Source organism: Staurois parvus, unplaced genomic scaffold, assembly GCF_062004578.1.
Source record: "Staurois parvus isolate SC_StPar_1 unplaced genomic scaffold, SC_StPar_1.0 ptg000154l, whole genome shotgun sequence".
NCBI lineage: Eukaryota > Metazoa > Chordata > Amphibia > Anura > Ranidae > Staurois > Staurois parvus.
The window spans coordinates 18,832,932-18,858,329 of record NW_028317950.1 but is presented as its reverse complement, the minus strand read 5'-3'; the positions used below and the strand labels follow the sequence as shown (position 1 = coordinate 18,858,329).

General features: G+C 42.3%; 2 protein-coding genes across 8 annotated transcripts in view; one reads left to right on the top strand and one right to left on the bottom strand.

The window, feature by feature from the left end:
• The window catches only part of SYN1 (synapsin I), a 185,284-nt gene extending 165,747 nt beyond the window's left edge, over positions 1-19,537 (top strand). The window contains exons 10-13 of one of the 4 annotated variants that reach the window (XM_089675158.1): positions 5,540-5,683; positions 5,779-5,836; positions 16,876-17,569; positions 18,315-19,537. In XM_089675158.1, the coding sequence (XP_089531284.1) occupies positions 5,540-5,683; positions 5,779-5,836; positions 16,876-17,569; positions 18,315-18,342 (924 nt within the window). In that variant the 3' untranslated portion in view covers positions 18,343-19,537. Of the gene's footprint in view, positions 1-5,539; positions 5,684-5,778; positions 5,837-16,875; positions 17,605-18,276 lie in introns of all 4 variants that reach the window. The other 3 variants (XM_089675157.1, XM_089675161.1, XM_089675160.1) reach the window with 3 other exon arrangements.
• Positions 207-22,935, bottom strand: LOC149463580 (uncharacterized). Of its 4 annotated transcripts, none has more exons than XM_089675162.1 (5): positions 22,450-22,935; positions 4,512-4,680; positions 1,553-2,073; positions 1,207-1,350; positions 207-1,104 (listed from the first exon to the last, which is right to left on the bottom strand). In XM_089675162.1, exons 3-5 carry the CDS (start codon positions 1,791-1,793, stop codon positions 926-928), a joined length of 564 nt encoding a protein of 187 aa, XP_089531288.1. In that variant the 5' UTR covers positions 1,794-2,073; positions 4,512-4,680; positions 22,450-22,935; the 3' UTR covers positions 207-925. The 4 variants fall into 4 exon arrangements, 3 of the variants coding, with proteins under 3 accessions (XP_089531288.1, XP_089531290.1, XP_089531289.1); XM_089675164.1 differs by having other exon boundaries at positions 4,512-4,642; XR_016312415.1 differs by lacking the exon at positions 1,553-2,073.
• Positions 22,936-25,398: the final 2,463 nt, after the last annotated feature.

Sequence of the window (25,398 nt, the reverse complement as noted above, 5' to 3'; positions counted from 1 at the left end):
GTTTAAACAGGACAGTATGTCATGGCATGTCATGTATTTCTGTGCAGTAATCTTTGTGTTTGTTATGCAGAATAACATGCATCCACTATGCTTATTGTGTAGTGCTTAAATACCCCATAATTAATGTTATGTATTGCACAATTGCCACATAACACTTTATGTATATATATATATATATATATTTATTCAAAAAAAGAACAGCAATATAGTTTTAAAGCATCAAAACTTTATTGACACATATAGATAGACAGTATCCTAAGCATTATTTTTTATTCAGTATAAAAGCGCACTGTACATTTTGTACATATAAGACAATACAAGTGTTGTTAAATGGTTCCAAACTTCACAAAAGAAGTCATAATAAACCAAACCATCTGAAAAAATATATATATATTTGAGGTAAACCCCCAGTGCTTGCATTAATGAAAGCATATCCAAAAATTGTTCATAGTAAATATGAATATATGTACCTGAATCATTAGCCAAAAAATATATGGACAGTACATCAAAGAACAATATATTGATTAGCAAACCCCCATTGCTATCAGTAATGAAAGCATTTTCAAAAATCTGTCATAGTAAATTGGAATGTATTTACCAGACATGCTGTGCATAAAAATATATTGACATTACAGTAAGAAATGGGCAAAAGGCCCTATGCTTGCAGTAATGAAACTTTTTCCAAAAATTAGTCATGGGAAAGGAGAATGTTTTTTGCAGACATCCTTTTCCAAACCTCATATTGACAGTACAATAAAGATTATATTTGAATATTTGTAAGATACATCATCAGTAAGGAAGGAGAAAAAGAGCATTGCTTGCATGAAAGAAAGCATTGCAAACATTAATGTTAAAATTGTTAAATAATTAAGAATAAGTGCAGTGTGTCTAAAACAGGTCTGGCATGTACAACACAAGATTCAATTCAAATCAGTTTGCATAGTGTATCCAATACTGTGTTTACTCTGCATTGCATGGCACTCAAAGTACTTTGTAAGGCGGTCAAATTATTTTTGATATCTTCAATGTGAACATTACAAATCATCAATTCAGCAGTGAACTTCTGGGCGGTGAAAGTATTCAATACATTTGGTTCTGGGTTTCCTAAATAAACAAAGGTAAATTAGTAAACTATTTTTTTTATACAGACATGAATGCATGCAAGCTTGCATGGATAGATGCATGTATGCACATGTGAGTACTTACCCCCACTAGTGCTGTTGACAACATCTTCATCCACAGGCATAATGTGCAAAATATCATCATCAGCAATTTCTATATGTTCATCATGCGTGTCATTTGTTGGAGTTTCTTCCAAAATTGTTTCCTCTGCATTTCTCTGTCGTTCTCCTGTGTGTATGAAAGATAACATTTAGATATGTAGCATGGAAGTTGTCTACTTCTTCATGATATATAAAGTTACCTATTAAAAATAAAAAGAGACAATACATTCCTGAATAGACAGAGCACAGGCAGTAGCATTTTCCAAATATTACACATAATCTAAATCACATCCCATAAAAAAAGATTTTAAGGAAGGTGCAATACTCACCTTTTCTTAATAATTTTCGGATTCGCTTAAACTGATCCGCCTCCCTCAACTTTAGATCAGACCATCTTTTCCTCAATTGGTCCTTGGTGCGTTTTATCCCGAACTTTTGCCACAGGTATTTCATGGCCTTCCCCATTATTGCATCTTTTCTGCGATTGGTGTTCTTGTAATGTTGCATCTGGCAGTCATAATCCTTCTTTAATAATATTCGCACCATCTCAACCATTTCCTCAAAGGTCATGTTGCTTGCCTTTCTTTTTTTCTTTGGTATTAATGCTGTTTCACTTTCTTGCTCCTGGTGAGCTTGATACTCCTGATGGTCTTGTTCATGCACCTATTGTTCGTTTAGCACCTGCTGCTGCAATCGTTCGTGCTCACATGCGGACTTCTCCATCCTTTACTGCTCCGTATTGTAGTCACAAGGGGCAGGAGGAGGGGGAGGGCGGTCTTTATAGCGTGAAAGGGCGCCAAAAAAACACGTAAATTCGCGTGCACGAACGGAAGCTGTCTATCTGAGGAAGCTGTGAAATGTACAGGATTAAAAAAACAAATGAAAAAAACACATTTTATGTAACACAGATATATATTTTTATAATTTCTACCTGCAAATACTCAGTCTTCAGCACGCGTGATATTGCTACAAATGTTTCTGGGATTATACGACCCAAGGACTGTGCGGATATACCAGTTGAAAACTTGAGGTCCTCATAGGATCTTCCGGTTGATAGGTAGCGGAGGGTTGCAATGAGTCTTTCTTCGGCACTGATGGATTTGCGCATGTAAGAGACTTTTTTCGTAATGTGCGGTGCAACCATGGTTAGGAGCAGCTGAAAAGACTGCTGGGACATTCGCAGATAATTTTTGAAGTCGTCAGGATTATTCTCCTTCAAATTACAAAGCAGGTTCATGTGTGAAAAATTAGCACGTTTCAGAAGCCAGTCTTTGCACCATAGTCTGCTCTTCCTTGCTTTCCTTTTTTGTTGTTTTTCCTTCTCCTCCAGTGCTAACACAGCAAGCGCTATAAGGGCCAGTTTTGTTTTGCGGGTTAATTTGGGCATTTTAATACAATAAATGAAGAAAATTTGTAGGAACGAAACGTTGCTGATGTCTTGCTGGCAGATTACGAAAAGAGTGAGGGACAAAAAGGTCACCAAACGACATCATTTCCGAGGACAAAACGACAGCATTTCCGCCCAAAAAACGACATCATTTCCTGTAGAGGTGACAATTACAGAGGATTTATCTGCCGATTTTCATTCTAAATGGTGTTCTAATTGGCTGTACGGCCGACCGATTTTTCGCTTAACAGAAGAAAAATTGAGAGACTTTTTACAAATCTATGGCCTGCTTTATTGTCTGGATGTGTTTCAAGCTGTGTGGGTGTGTGTATCATCTATGGCTTTGATCTGCAAGATAGACACTTTCTTTGTGGTCATTGAGGCAAAAGGGGTTGGCTGGTTCTTCAGCTATTATCTTGAGATAAATTAAGGAGACTGTTGTTCAAGCCTATGCCATTAAGGCTCCACATTTTTGGGCTACAGCTCATTATGTTGGGGTGATTAGCATGTCCCTCATGTCCCGGGCTTTTCTTTATCAGGCAGACATCTTGTACAGTGGCTTCATGGTCGTCTGTCCACATATTTACCAGGTACTACAAGGTGGGTATCCCTGCATCTTAAAATGCATGTTTTGGCCACAAAGATTTGCAGACAGCAGTTTGATCTTTTTTTTTTGGGGGGGGGGGGGTTGTTATATGTGTTGTTTCTTCTGGTGTTCCCAGCTCTCGATGGTCACTTCTTTAGGGTGTCCCTAAGGTCAAGATTACTGCATCCTTCAATGAATGAATGGGAACATTGATTTTTTTTTTTGTACTAACTGTAAAATCCCCTTCTTTGAGTTCGATAAAGGACACGGTTCCCACCCCTTTGTGTTTTTTGTTTTCAGTACTGCTTCAAAACTTACTGAGCTGCCTATAGCAGGTGGGGGTTAATCACCACCAGTAGGGGCTATCCTTAGGTTGTGCTTTGTTTTTATGTCTAGTGTCCTACTCTTGGAGGCGGCACTATAACCCTACGGTCAAGATTCCTGATTGGGCTTCAATGAATGAGAACATGTATGAAATATAAAGAAAGTGTTTTTTCCATTTTGGCTGCAAAACGACCTTTGTAAAGGGGGTCTCCCATGTAACTTCCCTCGTCTGCTTACTTGTAACTCAATGGTTTCTGAATCTGGTTCTCTCTGCACTTTAGAAACAGCTGTTTGTAGCCATCACTTCTGCAAGGAGACTGACTGAACTGGTAGCCTTATGCTGGGTATACACAGACCGACTTTTGGTCTGTGTGTACTGCTGTCTGTAGGGCTGGTCCTATGTTTGTATTTTTTCAAGGTTCAGAATGTCCAGTCTTCTGCAGATGCAGCTGTTGGTCACAAGGTTCTTGCAACAGTATTCCAAAATTGGGTCTGTTGGCCTTTGTTTTTGCTGGGCCTGTTGGCACAGTTCACTCTACCCAGTTATTGTCCACCCTTCTCATTCCTTGCTTGGGGATGTTCCAGGGTATAAGAATACTTTGCCTCAGTCTTGTACTGTATGATTAAGATAAGACGAATTTTATATTCCATATCTTGGAGTACAGTATGGGACACAGGCCATCCTCTCGTCCACCCTCTGGTTACTCTGCATTGTTTGTATATTGCTTGTGTTATAGGGGAGGCACCCATGAGGAGTGTCCTCAAAAGCTTGCCTGTGTTCAATCACCTGAAGGTTTGAGCCTATACAGGATCTATGGATGCTTTTTGCCTGTGTCCTGTACTATACTCCAAGATAAGTATTTAGAGGTAAGTCAAAATTCCTTTTTTTTGCTTCCTTTTGGTGCAGTACATACATATACAATTGAAAGCATTTTTTATATGTTTGATAAGTGCAAAAGAATTCCATTTATCTTTCCAGAATTCATCTCACCTGATCAATTCCTGTGCCTGTGCTGCACTGTTATCAGTTATATTATTCTGAGGAGCACACGATCCCACACATCTATGTTTGTACAAGAGAACATGGAGAGTTCCCAGCAGTCTATTCCTCTTTCTGTTGTCCTGATACAGTAGATACAGTTAGCAATGTCATCCTAGAACTGGAAAGGTGTTCAGAATCACCAGGTGAAAATAAAGGGAAAAAAAGCCTGTTAAAACCTTCCTGCTGGCTGCATGCATATATGTGGCCTCTTGGCGGTGGGCCTTAACACCGAGCGGCCACATATGCGGCCCTTTATAAACAACTTACTGTGCTGAGAGCGTGTTTCAAGCACGTTCCTTGCCGACAGGGATCTGTAAGCTCCCAATGCATAATTGCGTTCGTGAGTTTTCTTTCATGTGGCCACTGCGACAGCCAATCACGGAGCTTACATCACCCAAAGGCCCACCCCCCAGCTTTTAGAACTCTTAAAGGGCCAGGAGGCAATTAGCAGGAAGATATTAATTAATGTAATTGCCACATCTGGTGGACTGCAGTATATTACAGTTTTGTTTTTTGGTTATAGATACACCTTATGGTTCACTCTAATGCTTTTTGTTTATAACATCAACTATTTCTCCTCCAGATTGACAATTCAGCAGCTGTTCAACTGTGATTTGTTTACCAATGAAAGACAGAGAATGCATAGAATTCGAAATAATATCTTAAAGGACAATCATAAGGGATTTGAACTGAAATTACAACTGCACTAAATATTTTTTTTTACACTTTTTGATATACATTGGATTTATTCAAGATTATACTTTGTCACTTATGAATATTCTTTGAGATGTTTTATGATTGATGTTTATTGATAGACTCCACAGATATGATTTTATGTACTACAGTGAAATTGACACATGAAATATTTTGGTGCACAAGGTTGGCTTGCAGTGGGTGGAAACAGCTACTGAACTGTGTCTGTGTATACTTTACATCTTCCTCAACAAACCCAACTGATCATTGCCTCTGTCTTCTAGGTTGTTGGCTCCTCTATGCCTTTAATTGGAGACCAGCAAGAAGAAGATCGTCAGCTTATAGCAGAATTGGTGGTTAGTAAGATGGCCCAGACTCTGCAGAGCGGCTCATCTCCCAGCCGCACTGTACATGGACAGCAGCCCCAGGTAGAAGAAGAGAGCATTCTTCATTTTTTTTCTATGTACTCCACCCACATGTCTCCCTCACATTTGGATTTGCTAATATGCATCTTCTGTTCTAGGCTCAGCCTGTTCACTCTCGTTCTCCCACTCCTGCACAACAAAGACCTCCTCCACAAGGTACATGGAATTTTTTTCTTTTTGTACTAACAGCTAAGTCAGCCACCAAGAACTAAGCCTATTTCACCATGTATTATATCAATTGCTTGCTCTGGATTATTCAGTAATAATAACTAAACTACAGCATTCTAGTTTGAATTTAAAGGTGCCTGCATTCACTAGAATGTATAGACCACCCTCTCTAAAGGAGTGTTCAAATTAATATGGAGTCTTAAATGCCCTGACATGTTAGTGACATTATTTCCACATACCGTGTCATCTATTCACACTTTTCATTAGTAGGGTGCCTTGCTTTCTCTTTGCCAAAATCTTTTAGAACTGATACAATTGCAAGCAGTGAAAATGGCAAATGGCAGACAATTTAAATACTTAGCTATTTTGACAGTTAGGCCTGTTTCAAAGCATTTGTGGAGCTAAAGTACTATTCAACTTCAGTTTGTAAATGTTGAGCACATATCCTAATGGGAGTGTTCATTGCCACTTTAAGCAAGCAGATAGCAGGCTTCAGTACTGCTTGAAGCTCATTGAAAGCCTGCTGAAGACTGCTAGCAGCTCGTTTAAAGTGACAAACAGGAGCTTAAGGGTGCTTTAAAGGCTCAGAGAAAACTGCACAAAGCTGGCCAAAAGCTTTGCAAAGGCTTGCTCAAATTTCAGAATAGCTCCCTGTTCACAATGTTCTTCTGCAAGCTGAAGCCGTGTGAAACAGGCCTTAGCAAATAATGGTAAACTATTGTGGCGGTCCATTAATGATTGTTTTTCTTGTTTCCAAAATATGACTGGAAATAATAAAGATTTGGGTAATTATTATGTTTAGTAAAAATTAGCAAATAAACACAGTTCCTGGAAGCAAACGTCTATGCACTATTACATCACATAGAGGTTTAAGCCTAACTCCAGTCAAATTCTTTTTTTGTGTTGAGGATGGGGGAGGGGGTAGGATAATTTTTTTTTCAGCTTTTTATTTCTCTCTCTGACCTCCTATTGTAGAGAATTTACTTTACTTTCCCAGTCACGCCCGCAAAAGAAATGGGAGTGTGGCTGTCAGTGGAACAGGAAATCACAGACATAAAAACATTGTCCATAGGTTTACCCTTTGCTCAATCTACTAAAAATGTGTGTGTGTGTCATGTGATTTTTCATCACATCCTGGCTTGAGAAGTGAGGAAACCTCCCAAATAAAAAATACAGACTGTAGACCTTCCTTTGTCTCCAAAAGCAAACAAAAAGTTGGGAGCAGATACCTGGGTCCTCCTTCTAAATGCCTTAAGGGGGACATGTGAGAAACAAATACAGTGGGTACAGAAAAGAATCACCCCCCTTTAAAATAATCACATTTTGTTGCTTTGCAGCCTGAAACAAAGACAGACACCACTTTTATTTTATCCAGCTTTATTTACTCAGTGTAACTTATAACATCCAACAAAAGATATAACACCAACATGTCAGGAAAAAAAAATCAAAAACAGAATCACTGAGTTGGAAAAAGGATCATGCCCTCCTAAAAATGACTTGTAAACACCATCAGCTGTAGCTAATCACCTTCTCAATGGCACATAAAGCCATATAACTTTCAACTGTGATCAGCTGTGGTCATTTTGATTAGCTCAGCATAAAAAGAGCTTTCAGTCCCAGGTAGTGCAACTGAAGCAAACAAACAACTATGGGTGGCAAGGCACTGTCAAAATATCTGTGGGATAAAGTTGTGCACAGTCAGGAGATGGATACAAAAACATTTCAAAGGCATTATCTATGCCTAGAAGCACAGTGAAGTTTATTATTAAGAAGTGGAAGGTATTTGGTACAACACAACCCCTCCCTGGATCAGGACATTGCTCCAAACTGGATGAAAGAGCAAGGAGGAATTTATGACAGTGGTCATTGTGTGCATGTGACAACGATATCACAAATTCTCCACAAATGTGGCTTGTGTGGGAGGGTTGCAAGAAAAAGACACTCCTCAAGAAAGTTCACACACAGTCACGACTGAGCTTTGCTAAACTATACCTTGATGATTTTGAGGCCACATCGAAAAAGGTGTTATGGTCAGATGAGACTAAAATTGAAATATTTGGCCTCCAATACAGCTCACCATCCAAATAACACCATTCCTACAGTAAAGCAAGGAGGTGGTAATATCCTGTTGTGGGGGTGTTTCTCTGGGACTGGATCATTTGTTAGGATAAAGGAAAAATGGATGGGGAAAAATACTCAAATTCTTGAATCTGCTCTCCTCTGCCAGAAAGTTGTCAATAGGAAGGTTTAATTTCCAACATGACTATGATCCAAAGCACACAGCAAAAATGACCACACAGTGGTTGAAGGAGAAAAGGATGAATGTCCCTGGATGGCCCAGTCAGAGCCCAGACTTAAACCTCGTTGAAAATATGTGGAATAACTTGAAGACTGCAGTTCCCAAATGGTCACCATCAAATTTAACTGAACTTGAGCAGTTCTACAAAGAAAGTTGGCAAATATTGCAAAGTCTAGATGTGCAAAGTTAGTAGAGACATATCCCAACAGACTAAAGGATGCATTTAAAGTAAAAGGTAGTTAAACAAAATACTGACAAAAGGTAGTTCAACAAAATCCTTTTTCCAACTCAGTGTGACAGACCCAACCGGGACAGGGTCTTTTGGAGGAGACTGCAGGCTAGCCTCTTGCCTACTGCCTATTGGCCCTGGTGTTTGAGGGGGCTCTATTCTTTGGGAGGTGGGTGCTTGGGGGACCTTTTGGAGTAGTTTTATTTTGGATTCAGGTCTATGTTTCCTCAAAACACAGACTCTAAGAATTGGAGGACCTGGATATAGATTTTGGGCCTCTGTGCCCAAACCAGCATTGACTACTTCAACTCCCCCTATACTCAGAGCAGATGTTAATATCATCAACTCAAAACAACCTGATCCTGAGGTCTCTTGCTGTAATCTGTTTACTAAGGTGTTATGTGTGTATTTGTTTCATTGTTAACTGAGTTTATTGAGTCACCTGTTGTTTCTGTTTGTTGGCTAGTCCTCCTGGAGGTTCCTACATGATGGGATTAATATCCCAGTGTCAACTTTACCTCCTTAGCTAATCAGGATGGGATGTTTATCCCAATGTGTAATATTTGTTTTTATTATTCATGTGGGGACTGCCCCTATTTCTGAAGTGTATAAAAACCTGTATTTCTGTTCAATAAATAGTTCCAGTTGCACCTAAGCTAGTGTCTTCTAGTCCTTGGGTGCAATGCCCAAGCTATAATACCTTGGTCCTGTGCCCCAGCAGTGAGGAAGCAGTTCTCTGACAGAAGCACTTAAGCACGGTGCCAGGCGGTCCTTCACCATTGGTTGGCAGCAGTGGGATACTCCCTACAGACTTGGATATCCAAACCACCACCAGGATCTCCAGTCCGGTTAACAGAAGAGGAGAGGAACAGATAGCTGCTGCTGCAAAAGAGAAATTCAGAAGGAGGCTGCAAGAGATGCAGATACAGCACAGGGGACCAGTGCCAGAGCAGGTCCTGCTGGGATGGTATGATTCCATCCGCCGGAAACTCTGTAAGGAAGCGCTAGACTGTGAGCAGTGTCACCAGGGAAAAATCCTCTCCTCTATCCAGGAAAGGTACTGATCGCAGTAAGAAGTGTAGGTGCTGTTATTGGGCGAACAGCTGCACAAGGAGTGGACAGCTGAGTTAAGCAGGCTGGTCTGGGCAGAGATGTGACTGAACAAGAGCTATAAACCCTCAGGAGGAACCAGCCGACAGCTCTGAAATGGGGCAGAGTAACAGTGCTCTTTGCTCACCTCCATTCGCAACTATGGAAGTGGAGCTTTTATGGCAGATGCAGCAAGTGTTGACTCACCTTGAAAACCTGTTTCTGCACAGAACAAGCTTGGATGGAGGAATGCGTCTTTCCATTAGCCAGATGAGGGTATGGGAGATGGAGCATCTCCCCAGCAGCAGTTCAAGAACCCAGAAGAGAAGAAAGCTGTCCTCACTCCCCAGCCACAGATCCCAGAAAACTGAGCTTCCAACAAAAGTGCTGGCAACAGGGCAGAGCTTTGCAAGCCCCTGCACAGCACCGGTAGCATCTCCTTGATTCCAAAGACAGGAGATGGTGAGATTTTATCTTTAGCCACCAGAGACTGGGGATTTAATAGACTTTTCTGCTGAGGAGGAACAACCCAGTGAGCCTCCAGCAGAATAGCTGGCATCGAGGCAGAGCATTGCTGACCTCTGCCTACAACAATTGGTTGCCCTGGAGGATTTGTGATAGGCCACCAAACTTTCATTTTACTTCCCAGCGAAAGAGCTGGCATCAGGGCAGAGCACCACTGACCTCTGCCCAGCACCCACAGCACTTCCGGAGCTCCAGAGAGCCAGAGTGGGCAGCTCTTCTTCCCAGCAGCAGGCCAATACAGATGAACTCCTATCCCCAGCTGAAGCACTGGCAGAGTACCACCAGTCTGTGCCCATACGCAGTTCCTCAAAAGCACTGGCAACAGGACAGACAGTCTACTACCTCTGTCCAACACCTACAGCGACAGGGGAACCTCAGGGAAAAGTAGTCAGCATTTCATCTCCCCAGCCGCATTTCCACAGTTCGGGATTGGAGGTGGTCATTTTTGAACCCCAGCGGCAGACCCACAGTCTGAGAGAGGAGGTGGTCTTTCTTCCTCCCCAGTGGCAGTTCCACAGTTCGGGAGAGGAGGTGGTCATCCTTCCTCTCGAGCGGCAAGCCTGGGCGAGAAAGTGGTTGTCTTCCCTCCCCAATGGTCAGCCAGAGTAGAGGATGTGGGGTCCACAGCTGAAGCACTGGCAACAGAGCAGTGCGCCGCTGGCATCTGTCTAGCATCCACCCTGTCTTCACAGTCCCAGGGAGTTGGACAGTCGGCCCTTCTTCCCAACAGCAGACCAAGCTATGGAACAGTAAAGACTTCTTAGCTAAAGTTCTGGCAACAGGGCAGAGCGCCGCTGGCATCTGTCTAGCACCTACCCTGTCTTCATGGCTTCAGGAAGTTGGGGCAGTCAGACCCTCTCCCTGCAGCAGACTGGGAGCAATGGTAAAGACCTCCCCACTGCATTTCTGGCAGCCGGATAGAAGGGCCACAACCTCTGCTGCACAACTACTGATGACAACTCTACCCTATGGCCAAGAATGGAGATTGTGTGGGCCGACTATGTGGGTTCATTCTGCCTGACTAACGCATGTTCAGACCAGGTGGAGGTCTGGGACCTGGTTAATCTACTTTTGAGGGGGGAGAAATTTGACAGACCCATCCAGAACAGGGTCTTTTGGAAGAGATGGCAAGCTAGCCTCTTGCCTGCAGACTATTGGCCCTGGCGTTTGAAGGGGCTCTATTCTTTGGAAGGTGTGTGCCTGGGGGACCTTTTGGAGTAGTTTTACTTAGGATTTAGATCCATGTCTCCCTGAAACACACAGACTCTGAGAACTGGAAGTCCCAGACACAGATTTGGGGCCTCTGTGCCCAAACCAGCATTGACTGCTTCAACGCCCCCCCCCCGACTCGGAGCAGATGTTAATATAATCAGCTCAAAACAACCTGATTCTGAGGGATCCCTCGAGAAGAAGTTGGCAGTGCCAAAACGCGTCAGAACCGTGACGTCAGACGCAAAACCGGAAGGAGCGACGCGACCATCTTTGATATTGGAATTCAGCTGTGAGAACTGCTGGAAAGGATGGACAGTTTTTCCTTGTAACAATGTAAGAATCGATTAAAGCTGTTTTGTTACCCTTCACACTCCACTGATTATTGTCTTCTCTGCCCTTATGAGGAGCGGGGGAGATTGAATTGGGCATATCCGCAGGGTGGAAGTTGCAAATACCCTGGAATGCTTGTGTATGCTGGTTTAAGCTGAGAGAGGGTAATTGCATTGAATCCCACTATGGTGTGGCACCATTGATTTTAGCACATTATCACAGGTTGTGCAGCTTGCTGTGAATTTCATCTCACAAGTGGGGGAGTCACGGATTGTTCACTTGCATTTATTGTTATATATTCATATCTTTTGCAGTGCTGATATTCACGTTTAATTTGAGATTCACAGAATGCTGTGTTTGTTCATTTTATAGTTTTTTTGTTTTTTTTTTCACGAGTGTTGCATGGAATCACACACCACTGAATAATTTAAAGGATAACGCACTATATTTAGTTTCATATTTTTGAGGTATCCTGCATCTGGAGTGGTGAATTGATCTGGATATTTTCACACAATATTTGGAAGATTTAATTTTGTGGACACTTTGGACTCTAATTTTGGACATTTATTGCAGCAAGTTTTAGGGTATCTGATATAAGGTTTTGGAAAAAAGGTTTTTGATGCTCTTAGATTGTAAGCTCCCAGGATCAGGCCCTCCTAACCCTCTTGTATTGAACTGTATCGTTGCTATATTGTCTCCCGATATATTGTAAAGCGCTGAGCAAACTATTGGCGCTATATAAATCCTGTATAATAATAATAAAAATAGTGGCAGTGTGTGTCCGTCTGCCTTTAATTTGTGCAGGCTCTTGCCTGCGGCTGTACACAATCATCTATGATTCCTGGGCGCAGAAGTATGCTCTATGTGTGACTGGGGTCTAGGTGCTCATTCACGAGTGCTATGACTTGTACAATGTGAATCAGCAGTTTGTTTGCTGAAGCCACCTGGAGCTGCGTGCAGGCAGCTTATGTTACTCCATGGGGATGCAGCAGCTGTATGAACACAGCCGCAGGTCATAATTTGACAAGAATGAAGGTGTGGGTGCAGGGCCCTGACTGCAGACAGTGTGGATTCGGGGCCCCTTACCCTCACACGTCAAATTAGGACCTGTGGCTGTGTTCGTACAGCAGCTGCATCTCCATAGAGTACCATAGGCTGCCTGCACACAGCCACAGGCAGCTCCTGCCACATAAACCACTCATTGATCCCAGGTGTCTTACTTTTCAGACAGAGAAAAAGATATAGAACACAGATCTGCAATCTCCTTCTCTGCATTGAATGAACAAACAGGAAGCGCTGTCTACGGAGATTCCTGTTCATTCAGAAACTGAAAGCTTAGTAAACACAGATTACTATTCTTTAGCTATGAATTAACAGAGTAGTTAATTCATAACTGAAAAGAAGAGGTCAGTAAACATGACATGATTACCAGCAACCCACTCTCCATCCTGAAACCCATCCCCCTGTGCCAGCAGCAACTGTCAGCCGATTGAATTGAGAGTAGAACAAGCTGGCAGCTCTGTGGGGGAGGGGAGGGGAGCGCTGGGAATCGCATCTGCATGAGGATGTCAATGAGGGAGGGAGAAAATGTTAAATGTTAAGAGCGGTGGTGGTAACACCAGGGGGAGGCTCCCATTTTAGATGAATAGCTGCTGATAACAGCTATTATTTTGTTCAGCAGAGTCTGCTGAATGGTTCTGCTATAAGTTCATGGCCACTGAAGTCACCATATGATTATAACAGAAGGGGGAATACGAGCGATGTATGGCATACTGACCTGACCAGATGGAATTAGTTCTGCGTCATCGTATATCATACTTCGCTGGCAGCAAAAGGGTTGAAAAAGAATTACAACACAAAGTACTATAATGTTCAGATCCTAGCCCAGACCCTGTAACCATGGTTATTTGTTACTAATTTTTGCACTTTTATCTGCACCAATAGGTGGGATAATAACACAACTTCTGATGTACACATTGTCTGACTTACTGCTCATTAATGCTTAAAACGGTACTAAATTGCAGCTGTAAGCACTTCCATCTTTACCCGGTCTTCCTTCCGGGTTTGTGGGATATGAATAGCCGAGACGCGATGACGTCACTCCTCCGCATGCACATGGGAGTCACTGTTTAAGGCACAGGGCTCTGAAGGAACGTCACTGGCTAATTCTTTAGTAAATATATCCTAGACAGTGGACATGTAGAAGATATTTACTGTACCCTATATAGGCTTACCTACACGTAAAATCAACCAAGGGAGTTTATTCCCACTTTAATAATGAGGGGTACTTGTGTGGAATACAGGTGTCTGACCACCGCCCTCTTCACCAGCTTGTCACAAAGGACTGGTCAACCACACCCCACACTGTCACTTACGCAACAATGTCACTCTCGGCCCCACACTGCACAAAGATTTTCCAGGACCACAATCTAGGTGCCAACAGACTGAGAGTGATTGTAATGGGGGGGGGGGGGAGGGGTGTTGACAGAGACCATCTGACCAATCATCCAGTCTAAGGGATGTTTGCTGGGATGTCACCACTTTAATGACCAAGTACCCAGATACAGTTTTCTAGGAATATTAATATATTTGAATATCTGCAGGGTACAGTCGACTACCCTGCATATTATTGTCCAGCATGAAATTAGCTTCAAAATGGGTATAGATATGACAGGTTTTAGATATCTATTTCTCATAGCAGGGGTTTGGAGGCCTAATCCACTATGATACCTCATAGGAGTGTTTGAGTTCAAAATGCTACCCAATAACTGATGAAGGTGATTATGACTTTATTCTGGCTATACAGTCATCATTTCAGAAGTTATGAAATATAGTGGAATAATGATGGCTTCTACACAGATAAAAATATGTGTATTCTACAGACTGCCAACTAAGGTATTTATGACCCAATGTCTAATAACTCTCTAGTCACTGAAGAGGTTAAGTCACACGTTTACGGGCCCTGAGATGTGTATTTGGGGTTCGATTCTGCTAGTCCTGTTATTAGACTGATAAGGGGTGTCTGGCATCAGGTAACAGTTGTGTATTGTATAAACTGAAGGAAGGAGGTGGGGAAAGGTTAATGTGGCTATGCCTTCTTATGACAAAATGGCATGGGAGACTTGCGACATGAGCAAAATGGCTCCTACACACACACACAGCTATTCGGGTGCCAGGTACTCACGACCATTACAGTACTTTCACCGCGAAGCTACGCGTCTGTATTTTTATGTGCAAATTACTAATAAACTGTTTTGAAAATTTAAAAAAAAAATAAATCCAAGGCACTGGTTTCTCTGATGGCTATTCTCAGGAGATTTGGAGTGTGATTTGGTGATGTCACTACACTGCTGCTCATTGTTTTCCTTGCTGTAGTGGGATCAAAGCTAATACTGGTGACTAGTCCTTTGCCCTCTGTGACCATCATCATCACAATGTGAGAGTTACATAGACATACCCCACTAAAAGGAAAAAATGGAAGTTATTAGGTCATATAGGTTATCTTCAAAATATCTGTATACAAACGTGGTCAATTGTCTGTTTGCTAATTAAGAATTGTTTGTTTTCGGCCCTGTTCACACCTGGCGATTTGGGATCACAGGCAAGAATCGCCACAACCCCGAATTGCACTGCAATCATGGCAACACACAGCATGCGTGTTTGTGTGCCATTCATTTTTAATGGCACCTCTAACATGGTGCGGTTTTGCCATTATTGTAGCATGGCAAACCTCATCGTGGTAAGCTTGTTGACCAAAAAGGTGTAGAAGTTTATTTTGGGAAACATTCGTGGCAAAACCGCAGCGTGCTTGAGGTACCATTAAAAATGAATGGCACACAAGCACGCGTAACGCATTTTGCCCAGACTGCAGTTCAATTAGGGAACAATCCGTCTGTGATCCCAAATCGCCACTTGTGAACGGGGTCTTATCCTCCAAGTGGAAGTCCAGTCAAATCCTAACTATGTTGTATACTTAACCGCAACCCGTCCGGCCCATGTATATAAATGGCCGGACGAGAGCAGTGCAGGGGCAGGTTGCAGTTCATAAACGGTGCCCTCCATTTTAGCCTGTGCGCGCTTTCTGGGAGCGCGAGGCACCATGATCCGGTGCCCGCGGTGTCCAGAGGACACTGTACAGGACCTCTGTGTGAGGTCCCGATCATATGATCACATGAATAGTAGTAAGCAAGATGTCACTTCTGACATCATTGCTTACTACGTGTGTAATCTGTGAATGATCACAGAGGTCACATGGTACAAGGCTATTCAGAACAGCCTTGTACCATGTGACAAGCTGTGACCAATCACAGCTCTCACAGTAATGCAGCCAGAGAGAAAGAGAAATGATTGCTTTTACAGCCTTTATGGGTGTAAAAGCAATCAGTGTAAAAAAATAAATAAAATCTACATCACCCCCCACAAGTAGTACAGTGTCACTATGGTGACACTGAACTGCTAGGGTGACAGTATGTTTAAAAAAAAAAAACATAAACAATAATATAAAAACATAAAATGAAAATGTAAAAAAAAAATTTAAAAAATTATAATTTTTGGTTATAAACTAATTTGGGTTATTTTTTTTACTAAAAAGATAACTGAATACATTTTGGCCAAGATTTATGAAGAAAGATTATTTATTTGCAAAATTTTATAAGAAAAACACTTTTTTTCTAAATTTTTGGACTTTTCATTTATATAGCAAAAAAATTAAAATCCCAGTGGTGAATAAATACCACCAAAATCAAGTTTTATCTGTCTCAAAAAAATGCTAAAAAATTCATATCGGTACAGTGTTGCATGACCGCGCAATTGTCATTCACAGTGTGATAGCACTGAAAGCTGAAAAGTGGCCTGGACAGGAAGGGGGTGAAAGTGTCCGGAATTGAAGTGGTTAAACCTTCTCCAACCCCCATTCTAAGTCTATTCTAAGTACCCTGTAACGGAGAGATGTCTATACTTACCTATTGTGAAGGCACTCCGGTCCAGTCACATGATCTCTCCAGTGACCAGCTTCAATGAAGAGGAGAGATCGCTGACAATGGCTGCAGAGCCTGGGCAATGATATCTCCCATACATATACTATAGGGCATCCATTGTTGGCTGTCCCTCCTCTACACTGAAGCTGGCACTGGGTGCTGATCATGTGACTGGACCAGAGCGCCCTCAGCATAGGCAAATATAGACATTTGTGCTTTACAGGGTAATTAGAATAGGCTTAGGGTGGGAGCACATTTAAGGATAGTTAGGATTTGATTGGACTAATATTATTTTTCTAATTCTTGTCTTTTTTATCTGTTTGTATATTAGGAATGGCTGTTTTAATTTGAATTTTTTTTTTTAAAGGAGGACCCCCACCAGCACAGGCTGCTCAGCGACAAGGAGGTCCTCCACCCCAGCAGAGACCTCCACCTCAAGGACAACAGCTTCAAGGTCTTGGTCCTCAGCCATCACAGCATTCACCAAATCTTCCAAGCCCTGGTGCACAACAACGGCAGATGATTTCTCAGCAACAACAGCAGCCACAACAACAGCAGCAGCCACAGCAGATGAGGCCACAGCAGGGATCTCCCCGTCAATCTCAGTCCCCTCAAAGGCAACCAAGCCCTCAAAGTGCGCAGTCACCCCAACGTCAGCAGCAAGCACCTCCTATGCCAACAGGCCCAAAGCCAATGGGTGTCCAGGCTCCTCAACCCCGCCAACCTGGCCCTCCAAGACAGCCAGTCCCTGGAGGCCCTCAGCAGAAGCCACCACCACCAATGCATCAACAGCAACATGGCATCCGCCAGCCAGGACAGCAGCCACCACCCCAGCAACGCCCATCAGGACCCGGTGGTCCCCAGCAACAGCTTCCTCAACAGCAGCCTCCACAGCAACAGCCACCACACCAGCAACAACCGCCACAGCGACCCATGACCCAGCAACCCAGGCCCAACCCACAGGGACCTGGGCAGGGTGCGGCACGTCCTGGTGGGCCACAAAAGCCTCAGGTGGCTCAGAAGCCTGGCCAAGAGCTGCCCCCACCCCAGCCGCAGCTTAAGTAAGAGCCCTTGAGGTTCTGGGTGGGCCACACAGGTTTCAGCTTCACGTACTACCTTTTGCATCCCTTTGTTGCATGCCGCTTAGGTAAGGTAGACACAGCTTTTTGTCAAAGACTGGACCACCATGTGGTTTTGCTCATGGTCTTGTGTACACTTATAGCTTGGATCCTGTTGGGTCATGTGGGCAGTTCTCCTTCCCAGGTGGCACGGGGTGCCTAGAACAGTCAGGGTTCATATTAAGACACAAGGTATAGCCATTGCTGTCTGGTGGGTTCAGTTGATTTCCTGAGGTTGACTGTGTTCTGTGATTTATACCTCCTCTCCTTTTCAAGACCTGTAGATGGTGTCTGAGACTTGTGGATATTTAAGTGTGGATGATTATTAATGCATGACTTTAACTGACCATTATTTCTCTCTCCCCCTTCCTTAAACATCCCTTCTCTTCCCACCTCCGACAAACCAACATATATAACACATCTTCCCTATATCTTGTGTCCCATTGTCCTCATCTCTTGCACATTCTGTTTTCCTGATTCTACTCTTTTCTGTGCTATTTTCAACTTTTTTTTCCTGCCTAAACCCATTTTGTTGCCCATTCTTCTCAATAAAACAAATTTCTCTCTTTTCATATTGCTATCTCCACTTCTTTTGCATTTTGCCACCATTCCTTCCCACCACCACACCATCACTGGTCATTGTTCTTCAGTAAGTCCCAGTCCCTCACCAACTCCTTCACCCTTGCAGACTCACCAGCTCCACGCTCCAGTCTTAGTCACGACGAGGTGAAGGCCGAAACGATCCGCAACCTGAGGAAATCCTTCGCCAGTCTCTTCTCAGACTGAAGGGGTCCTACTGGGAAAATAATCCCTTCTGAAAAAAAACTACCACCACATCCCACTTCTACCACCCAGCATTGCGGTTGTGTGCATCACCCCTGCTCCCTCACCTGTAATGCACGGCTTAATCTACTCCTGACAAAATGCCAATGAAGAGGTAGATATGGAGAAGAGACCAATCATTAAAAAAAACACAGGAGGAAGAGAGAACTCTAGAGGCTTATAGACCATATATATATATATATATAAATAATTTATACATATATATTATCAAATTCCAGAGCAATGATAGATTTTTTTTTGGTCTTCCCAGACTGTCAAATATGATGAATGAGTTGAGGGCTGCCACATAGGTGTGATATTAGGACGTGCCATCAAGATGACCCTCTACGAGGGACACTCGTTAGGGCCCGTGATTGTGTGCACAAGTCCTACATGTGCCAGTCCTCTGTGTATATATATGTATACAAAATATATATTCATGGATAGCGGTATATATCAGAAGCTGTAGCGGTAATTTTTTATGTTTGTTTGTTCTCTCTATGACACTGTCACTTCTCTATGCTCTCCTTCCAGCCTCTCTCAGTATCTACTCTCCTGGTTCTGTCTTAAGGCTCTGTTCTTTTGACACGTGATGTGTTGCCGTGTACATTTACCGTGGTCCGATTCCCATTTATATTTTGTTGACATCTTTAATGAAGTGTCCCAGCTTTCCTCTCCGTTTTCCCAACCTCTTCTGTCTTTATACTTCCCCATCCCACAAAATAACCTGGCTGATGACCCCCTTTCCATCCCCACTTTTCCGCTTTGTGTTCCCATCCATTCCAAGTCTATTTTTGTGTGGCAGTAACACTATTGTAATGTGTGTAACTTAAAAGCTTGCTGTGTGGTACTATCGTGACCTGGTCGTTAGTGAGCAAAAACAATGTTCTAAGTATTCAGAGTTTAAAGAAAAAAAAAAAGATATATTATATTATGACTATATGAAATAATTTATTCTATTGCCTGTGCGGAGCAGGCCCCATGAGAAGTGTGTGTACTGTTTGTCAGCGTTTGTGTGAAAATGTGACAGCCCCAAAGGGGCAAGAAAACGTGATTTGTCCAAATAAAATAATTCTCTGGAAGCAAAAATGTTTGCACTTTGCCATGTCTGGGTGGTGGGGCATTACCGACTGGTGTGGATATCTATAAACTACAAGTCTGAGCATCACCTAGCATGTAGCAGAACGCAAATTTGTGATTTAAATGGACACTGCATTGTGTTTCCAGTAAGAACACATTTCACACATCTACAGTTGTGTTCAAAATAATAGCAGTCAGACATCACTAACCTGATCAGTCACTGTTTTTGGTAGAAATGATATTTCTTCATGGCAAATAATTTACTAGCAGGTGTAGTAGAGTAATAGAGATCCAACAGACCCAACAGTCATGACACGCATGCTGCTGATTCTGTGTACTTGAATCACTAATTGAAAGGGGCATGTTCAAAATAATAGCAGTGTGGAGTTCTATTAGTGAGGTCATTCATTCTTTGAAAAACAGGTGGCAATTATTGCCCTTATTTAAGGAAGGAAGGCAGCAAATGTTGTACATGCTGGTTACAGTGCATTTCTCTCTGAAATTCTGAGGAAAATGGGTCGTTCCAGACATTGTTCAGAAGAACAGCGTACCTTGATTAAAAAGTTGATTGGAGAGGGGAAAACATATAAAAAAAGTGCAGAAAATGATAGGCTGCTCAGCTAAAATGATCGTAAATGCTTTAAAATGGCAACCAAAACCTGAAAGACGTGGAAGAAAGTGAAAAACTACCATTCGAATGGATAGAAGAATAGCCAAAATGGCAAGGACTCAGCCAACAATCAGCTCCAGGAAGATCAAAGAAGGTGTAAAGTTACCTGTGAGTACTGTTACAATTAGAAGACGCCTATGTGAAGCCAAGCTATCTGCAAGAAGCCCCCGCAAAGTCCCACTGTTGAGAAATAGACGTGCTGAAGAGGTTACAATTTGTCAAAGAGCACATTGACTGGCCTAAAGAGAAATGGCGCAACATTTTGTGGACTGATGAAAGTAAGATTGTTCTTTTTGGGTCTAGTGGCCGGAGACAGTTTGTCAGACGACCCCCAAACACTGAATTCAAGCCACAGTACACTGTGAAGACAGTGAAGCATGGTTGTGCAAGCATCATGATATGGGGATGTTTCTCATACTACGGTGTTGGGCCTATTTATCGCATACCAGGGATCATGGATCAGTTTGAATACATCAGAATACTTGAAGAGTTCATGCTGCCTTATGCTGAAGAGGAAATACCCTTGAAATGGGTGTTCCAACAAGACAACGACCCCAAACACACCAGTAAACGTGCAACATCTTGGTTCCAGACCAACAAGATTGACGTTATGGAGTGGCCAGCCCAATCCCTGGATCTTAATCCAATAGAAAACTTGTGGGGTGACATCAAAAATGCAGTTTCTGAGGCAAAACCAAGAAATAGAGAAGAACTCTGGAATGTAGTCCAATCATCCTGGGCTGGAATACCTGTTCACAGGTGCCAGAAGTTGGGTGACTCCATGCAACACAGATGTACAGCAGTTCTCAGAAACAGTGCTTATACAACTAAATATTAATTAAGTGATTCAAAGGAAAGCAAAATCTTCAAACATTTGTCAGTTTATATAGTGAATGTTTGAGTTTGTAAAGAAGAATACAAACACTGCTATTTTTTTGAACAGTCTAATATTCACTTTTCTTCAATTTTTTTAGAGGAACAACACAAATTTGATATATTTTTCTTCATGTTTTGATTTGGAATAGAATGTGTAGTGTTCCCAATGCATTTGTGTGTATGGAAATAAAAGCTATTAGAAGGATTTTGAGCTTTATTCACTTTTTTCAACACACTGCTATTATTTTGAACACAACTGTATATGAAAGTATTATTTGTTACAAGTATCACATTTTACTTGCTTGCTGTAATTTTGATTGTTGTACAACATTATAACTTGTAAAGACTCCCATTCCTGCTTAAACATACGCTTTGATCAAAACCTAAAATGAAGCCTTGAAATCCTTACAGGCAACACAGCTTCTCATTATTTAGTAGTTTTTCACTACAACATTGCCTTAGCACATCAGTCCACCCACCTCCCTTTTGTCAGTATTATAATGATCTTAGAACCCCCGATGCAGGAAAACTGTTCCCAAACCACCCACACAGACTTCTTGCTGTGCCTTCTTTTGGAAAGGCTGGTGTATCAGTATGTCAGCATTACGGCCTCCTGCACCACTATTAAGGGCAGTTGACGTTTTATTCTGCCTCTAAACACTCCCTCTGGGTTAGCCTATGTGTCCTTTCACATGATATTTAGAATTGCATGCAAAAAGACAAAGAAAGGGCGCACAGGCCTAGTGCATTACCTTTAAAAATTGGTTTAATGTAAAAAAAAGGAATATACTGAAAAAGGAATAAAAGTCAAAGGCACATCATAAGAAATACAGCAAGGTCCAATCTCCCTGGATAGTGTCTTGTCGGGGACTATAGACCACCAAACTGACGCGTTTCGAGGCAATGCCTCTTCCTCAGAGCTGATCAGGTAATGCACTAGACCGGTGCGCCCTCTGTTTGTCTTTTTGCATGATTCCTCTGGTCCGTTGAGGGCAGAAAGGCGTGCATTCCATAGGCTATCCATTTATGGTTACAGTCATTGCGGAGTCCATTGTCCAGTACAGGAGTATAAGCATTTGCTCATTTTTCTTCACATAGCATTTAGAAGCAGAGAAATAAAAACCTCAGAGCCGGCGCATTGAGCAGTGGAGTGTTTTGGTAGAAAAAATGTCCAATGTGCCTAAACACCAACGCTACATGCGTTTAGTGCTTGAGCATTCTTTCATTTCAAATACCAGAAATATAATAATATTCTGACCAATTAAATGAATGATCAATAGTCCATCACCATTGTGTCACATATGTGAAGATTTCTATAAACTTCCCAAAATTTTGTGCTGTGTCTCCAGTCACCCAGTGCAATATATCTGCTCACCTCCAAATGTGGACCCCAATATCATATCAAGGTCATAAAAAGTTAAATCATCAACACCAAGGGGATGTCTCGTCCAACATTTTCTGTATTTTCCTCCTCCCCCTGCAGCTCCACGCTCACAGGTAAGGATACATGCAAACACAAAATAAAAATAATTGTGTTATCTGTATAAAAGAATATATTCATACAGTTGCCAAAAACACACAATGACAGACTTAAATGTTTATAGATGTATATTCCTCCATCCATAGTCCACACTATTCCCACTGTGCATACAGGCTAATCAGTGCAATTAATCTGCTCACCTCTCAATGTGAACCCCAATATAATCGGGGTCAAACTGATACATGATTATTCCATCCAAGGAATGTGTTATTCCATCCTGGACAGTATTTCCTCCACTCCACTTAAACACTCCCCTCCTTCAGCTGCTGGACAATCACAGCCAACGTAACGTGTGAACGCAAAAATGGGACTGATAGTGTGCTCTGTAAAAAAACATATTTTATTAAAATCACCAATAAAAACACTCACATTCCAAGAGCACAACCAGTGCTAAGTAAGCTCTTCACAATGAATACATGAACTCGCCAATAACTCGTACACATACAACCTTCACTTACAGCATGCTTGCCGTCTGTTACACAGCAAATAATCATAGGTACACACAAAACAATCAGGACACAAGAAACAGCTGAAAAGAGCAGGCTTTTCAGATATCGTGTTCCTCACAGCGCCAATCAGTACACTCTGGAGCAATAGGAGATCATGGGGCCCCTGTGTCCTTGCCCACACTCAAAAAAGCCTATAAAAAAGGTACCAGGGGCATTTCATGGGGCCCCCTACTGACCCCGGGCCCTCGGGCACTGCCCGAGTGCTCGAATGGTCAGTCCGCCCCTGCTCTGGAATCAAGTACACTGGCACACAGACTTTTGCAGATCACACACCGCTCTTGCCAGGGATTACATGTTAGTTAAACCAGGCAATATCACTTATAAAGTTAGTGCAAACCCACTCAGTCTCTTCAGATTTGACATTCTCTAGAGCCCTGGTTCCCAAAACGTGGCCCACTGGCTCTCTGCGTGCTGCTCACCAGGTGATGAAATACTCTGTGTTCTGGCACTGAAAGAAAGAATGATCTCCACCCTCAGTACAAGTAACTACCAAGACAACCAATGCAGAAAGGGGGATGGAGGGCTAACTTTCAATGCTATGACCACCATTGCTGGGGGGGGATGGTGGGGTTAACTTAACAGTCACTCGCCACCAGTTCAGGGGGGGTGGGGGAATTAAAGTTCACTGCCACTGAGCACAAATTTGGAGGGGGTAATAGTACTGACACCAGCACTGTGGGCTATTACTGTGGCCACTGTCACCAAAGTTTGAAGTTATTATTGGTTCCACTGACACCAATGCTGGAGACTATTATTGAACTCACTGGCACCAATATTTAGGTAATATTAGATCCACTGGCACCAATGTTGGGGTCTATTATTGTGTCCACTGGCACCAATATTTAGGTAATATTAGATCCACTGGCACCAATGTTGGGGGCTATTATTGAACTCACTGACATCGTTTGGGGTTATTATTGCATCCACTGACACCAATGTTGAGGGTTATTATTCCATCCACTGGCGGCAATGTTGGTGGTTGGTATTGCAGCTACTAGTGCCAATGTTGGAGGTTATTATTGTATTCACTAACACCAATGTTGGGGGTTATTATTGAGTCCACTGACACCAATGTTGGGTGATATAATTTTGTCCACTAATACCAATGTTAGGAGTTATTAATGCATCCACTGACACCAACGCTGAGGGAGTAATAGTACTGACATCAGTGCTGGCGGGCTATTATTGCTGCCAATGACACGGTATTACTGGTTCCACTGACACCGGCGCTGGGGGCTATTAGTGAACTCACACCAAAGTTGGCGTTATAATTGCATCCCCTGGCACCAATGCTGGGGATTATTATTGTGTCCCCTGGCACCAGTGCTGGGGACTATTATTTAACTCACTGACACCAATGGTCGGGTTATTATTTTATCCACAGACACCAATGATGGGGGTTATTATTGCATTCACTGACCCCAATGTTGAGGGTTAATTTGCGTCTGGTGACACCAATGCTGGGGGTTATTATTATTGCATCCACTGATAAACAACCCCATTTCCAAAAAAGTTGGAATGCTGTGTAAAATCTACATAAACACAATGCAATGATTTGAAAATCTCAAAAACCCATATTTTATTCACAATAGAAAATAGAATAGTTACCAAATGTTTGAATTGGGAAAATGTACCATCTTAAGAAAAAATAAGGTAAAATTGTTTTGTGGTTGAAATTTGACATTTTTTTTTTAGAAACCACAGGCGCCATGTCTTCCACAATAAAGAGGGGAGGGACCTTCCAGCTTGTTATCAGGGCTCAGTTTAAAAGCCTGCATCTCTGATGGTATTGGAGTGCACTAGTGTGTATGGAATGGGCAGCTTGTACATCTGGAAAGGCAACATCAATGGTGAAAGATACAATTTATAAAAGTTTTAGAGCAGCAGATGCTCAGGCAAGAATAGGACAACATTCCTCTCCCAAAACTCCAACTGGTCTCCTCAGTTCCCAGACATTTACAGAGTCTTGGTAAAAGAGGGGTGCTACACTATGGTAAATAGCTCTGTTCCAAATTTTATTGAATTGGGGTTGTACTTTGCCAGTTTTTTGTTGCCCTGCCCCAACTTTTATGAGATTTGTTGCTAACATCAATTTCAAAATGACCTTAATTTTTTTCTTAAAATGGTACATTTTCTCAGTTTAAGCATTTGATATATTATCTATTGTGAATAAAATTTGGGTTTATGAGATTTGCAAATCATTGCGTTGTGTTTTTATGTAGATTTTACACAGCGTCCCAACTTTTTTGGAAATGGGGTTGTAAATATTGGGGGT

Bases quoted from the DNA above. Each gene is read 5' to 3' on its own strand.
- LOC149463580 (XM_089675162.1), bottom strand. From the start codon at position 1,793: ATGACCTTTGAGGAAATGGTTGAGATGGTGCGAATATTATTAAAGAAG. The intron at 1,351-1,552 runs GTGAGTATTGCA...TCATACACACAG, and splicing joins CCGAAAATTATTAAGAAAAG to GAGAACGACAGAGAAATGCA. The intron at 1,105-1,206 runs GTAAGTACTCAC...TTGTTTATTTAG, and splicing joins TGTCAACAGCACTAGTGGGG to GAAACCCAGAACCAAATGTA.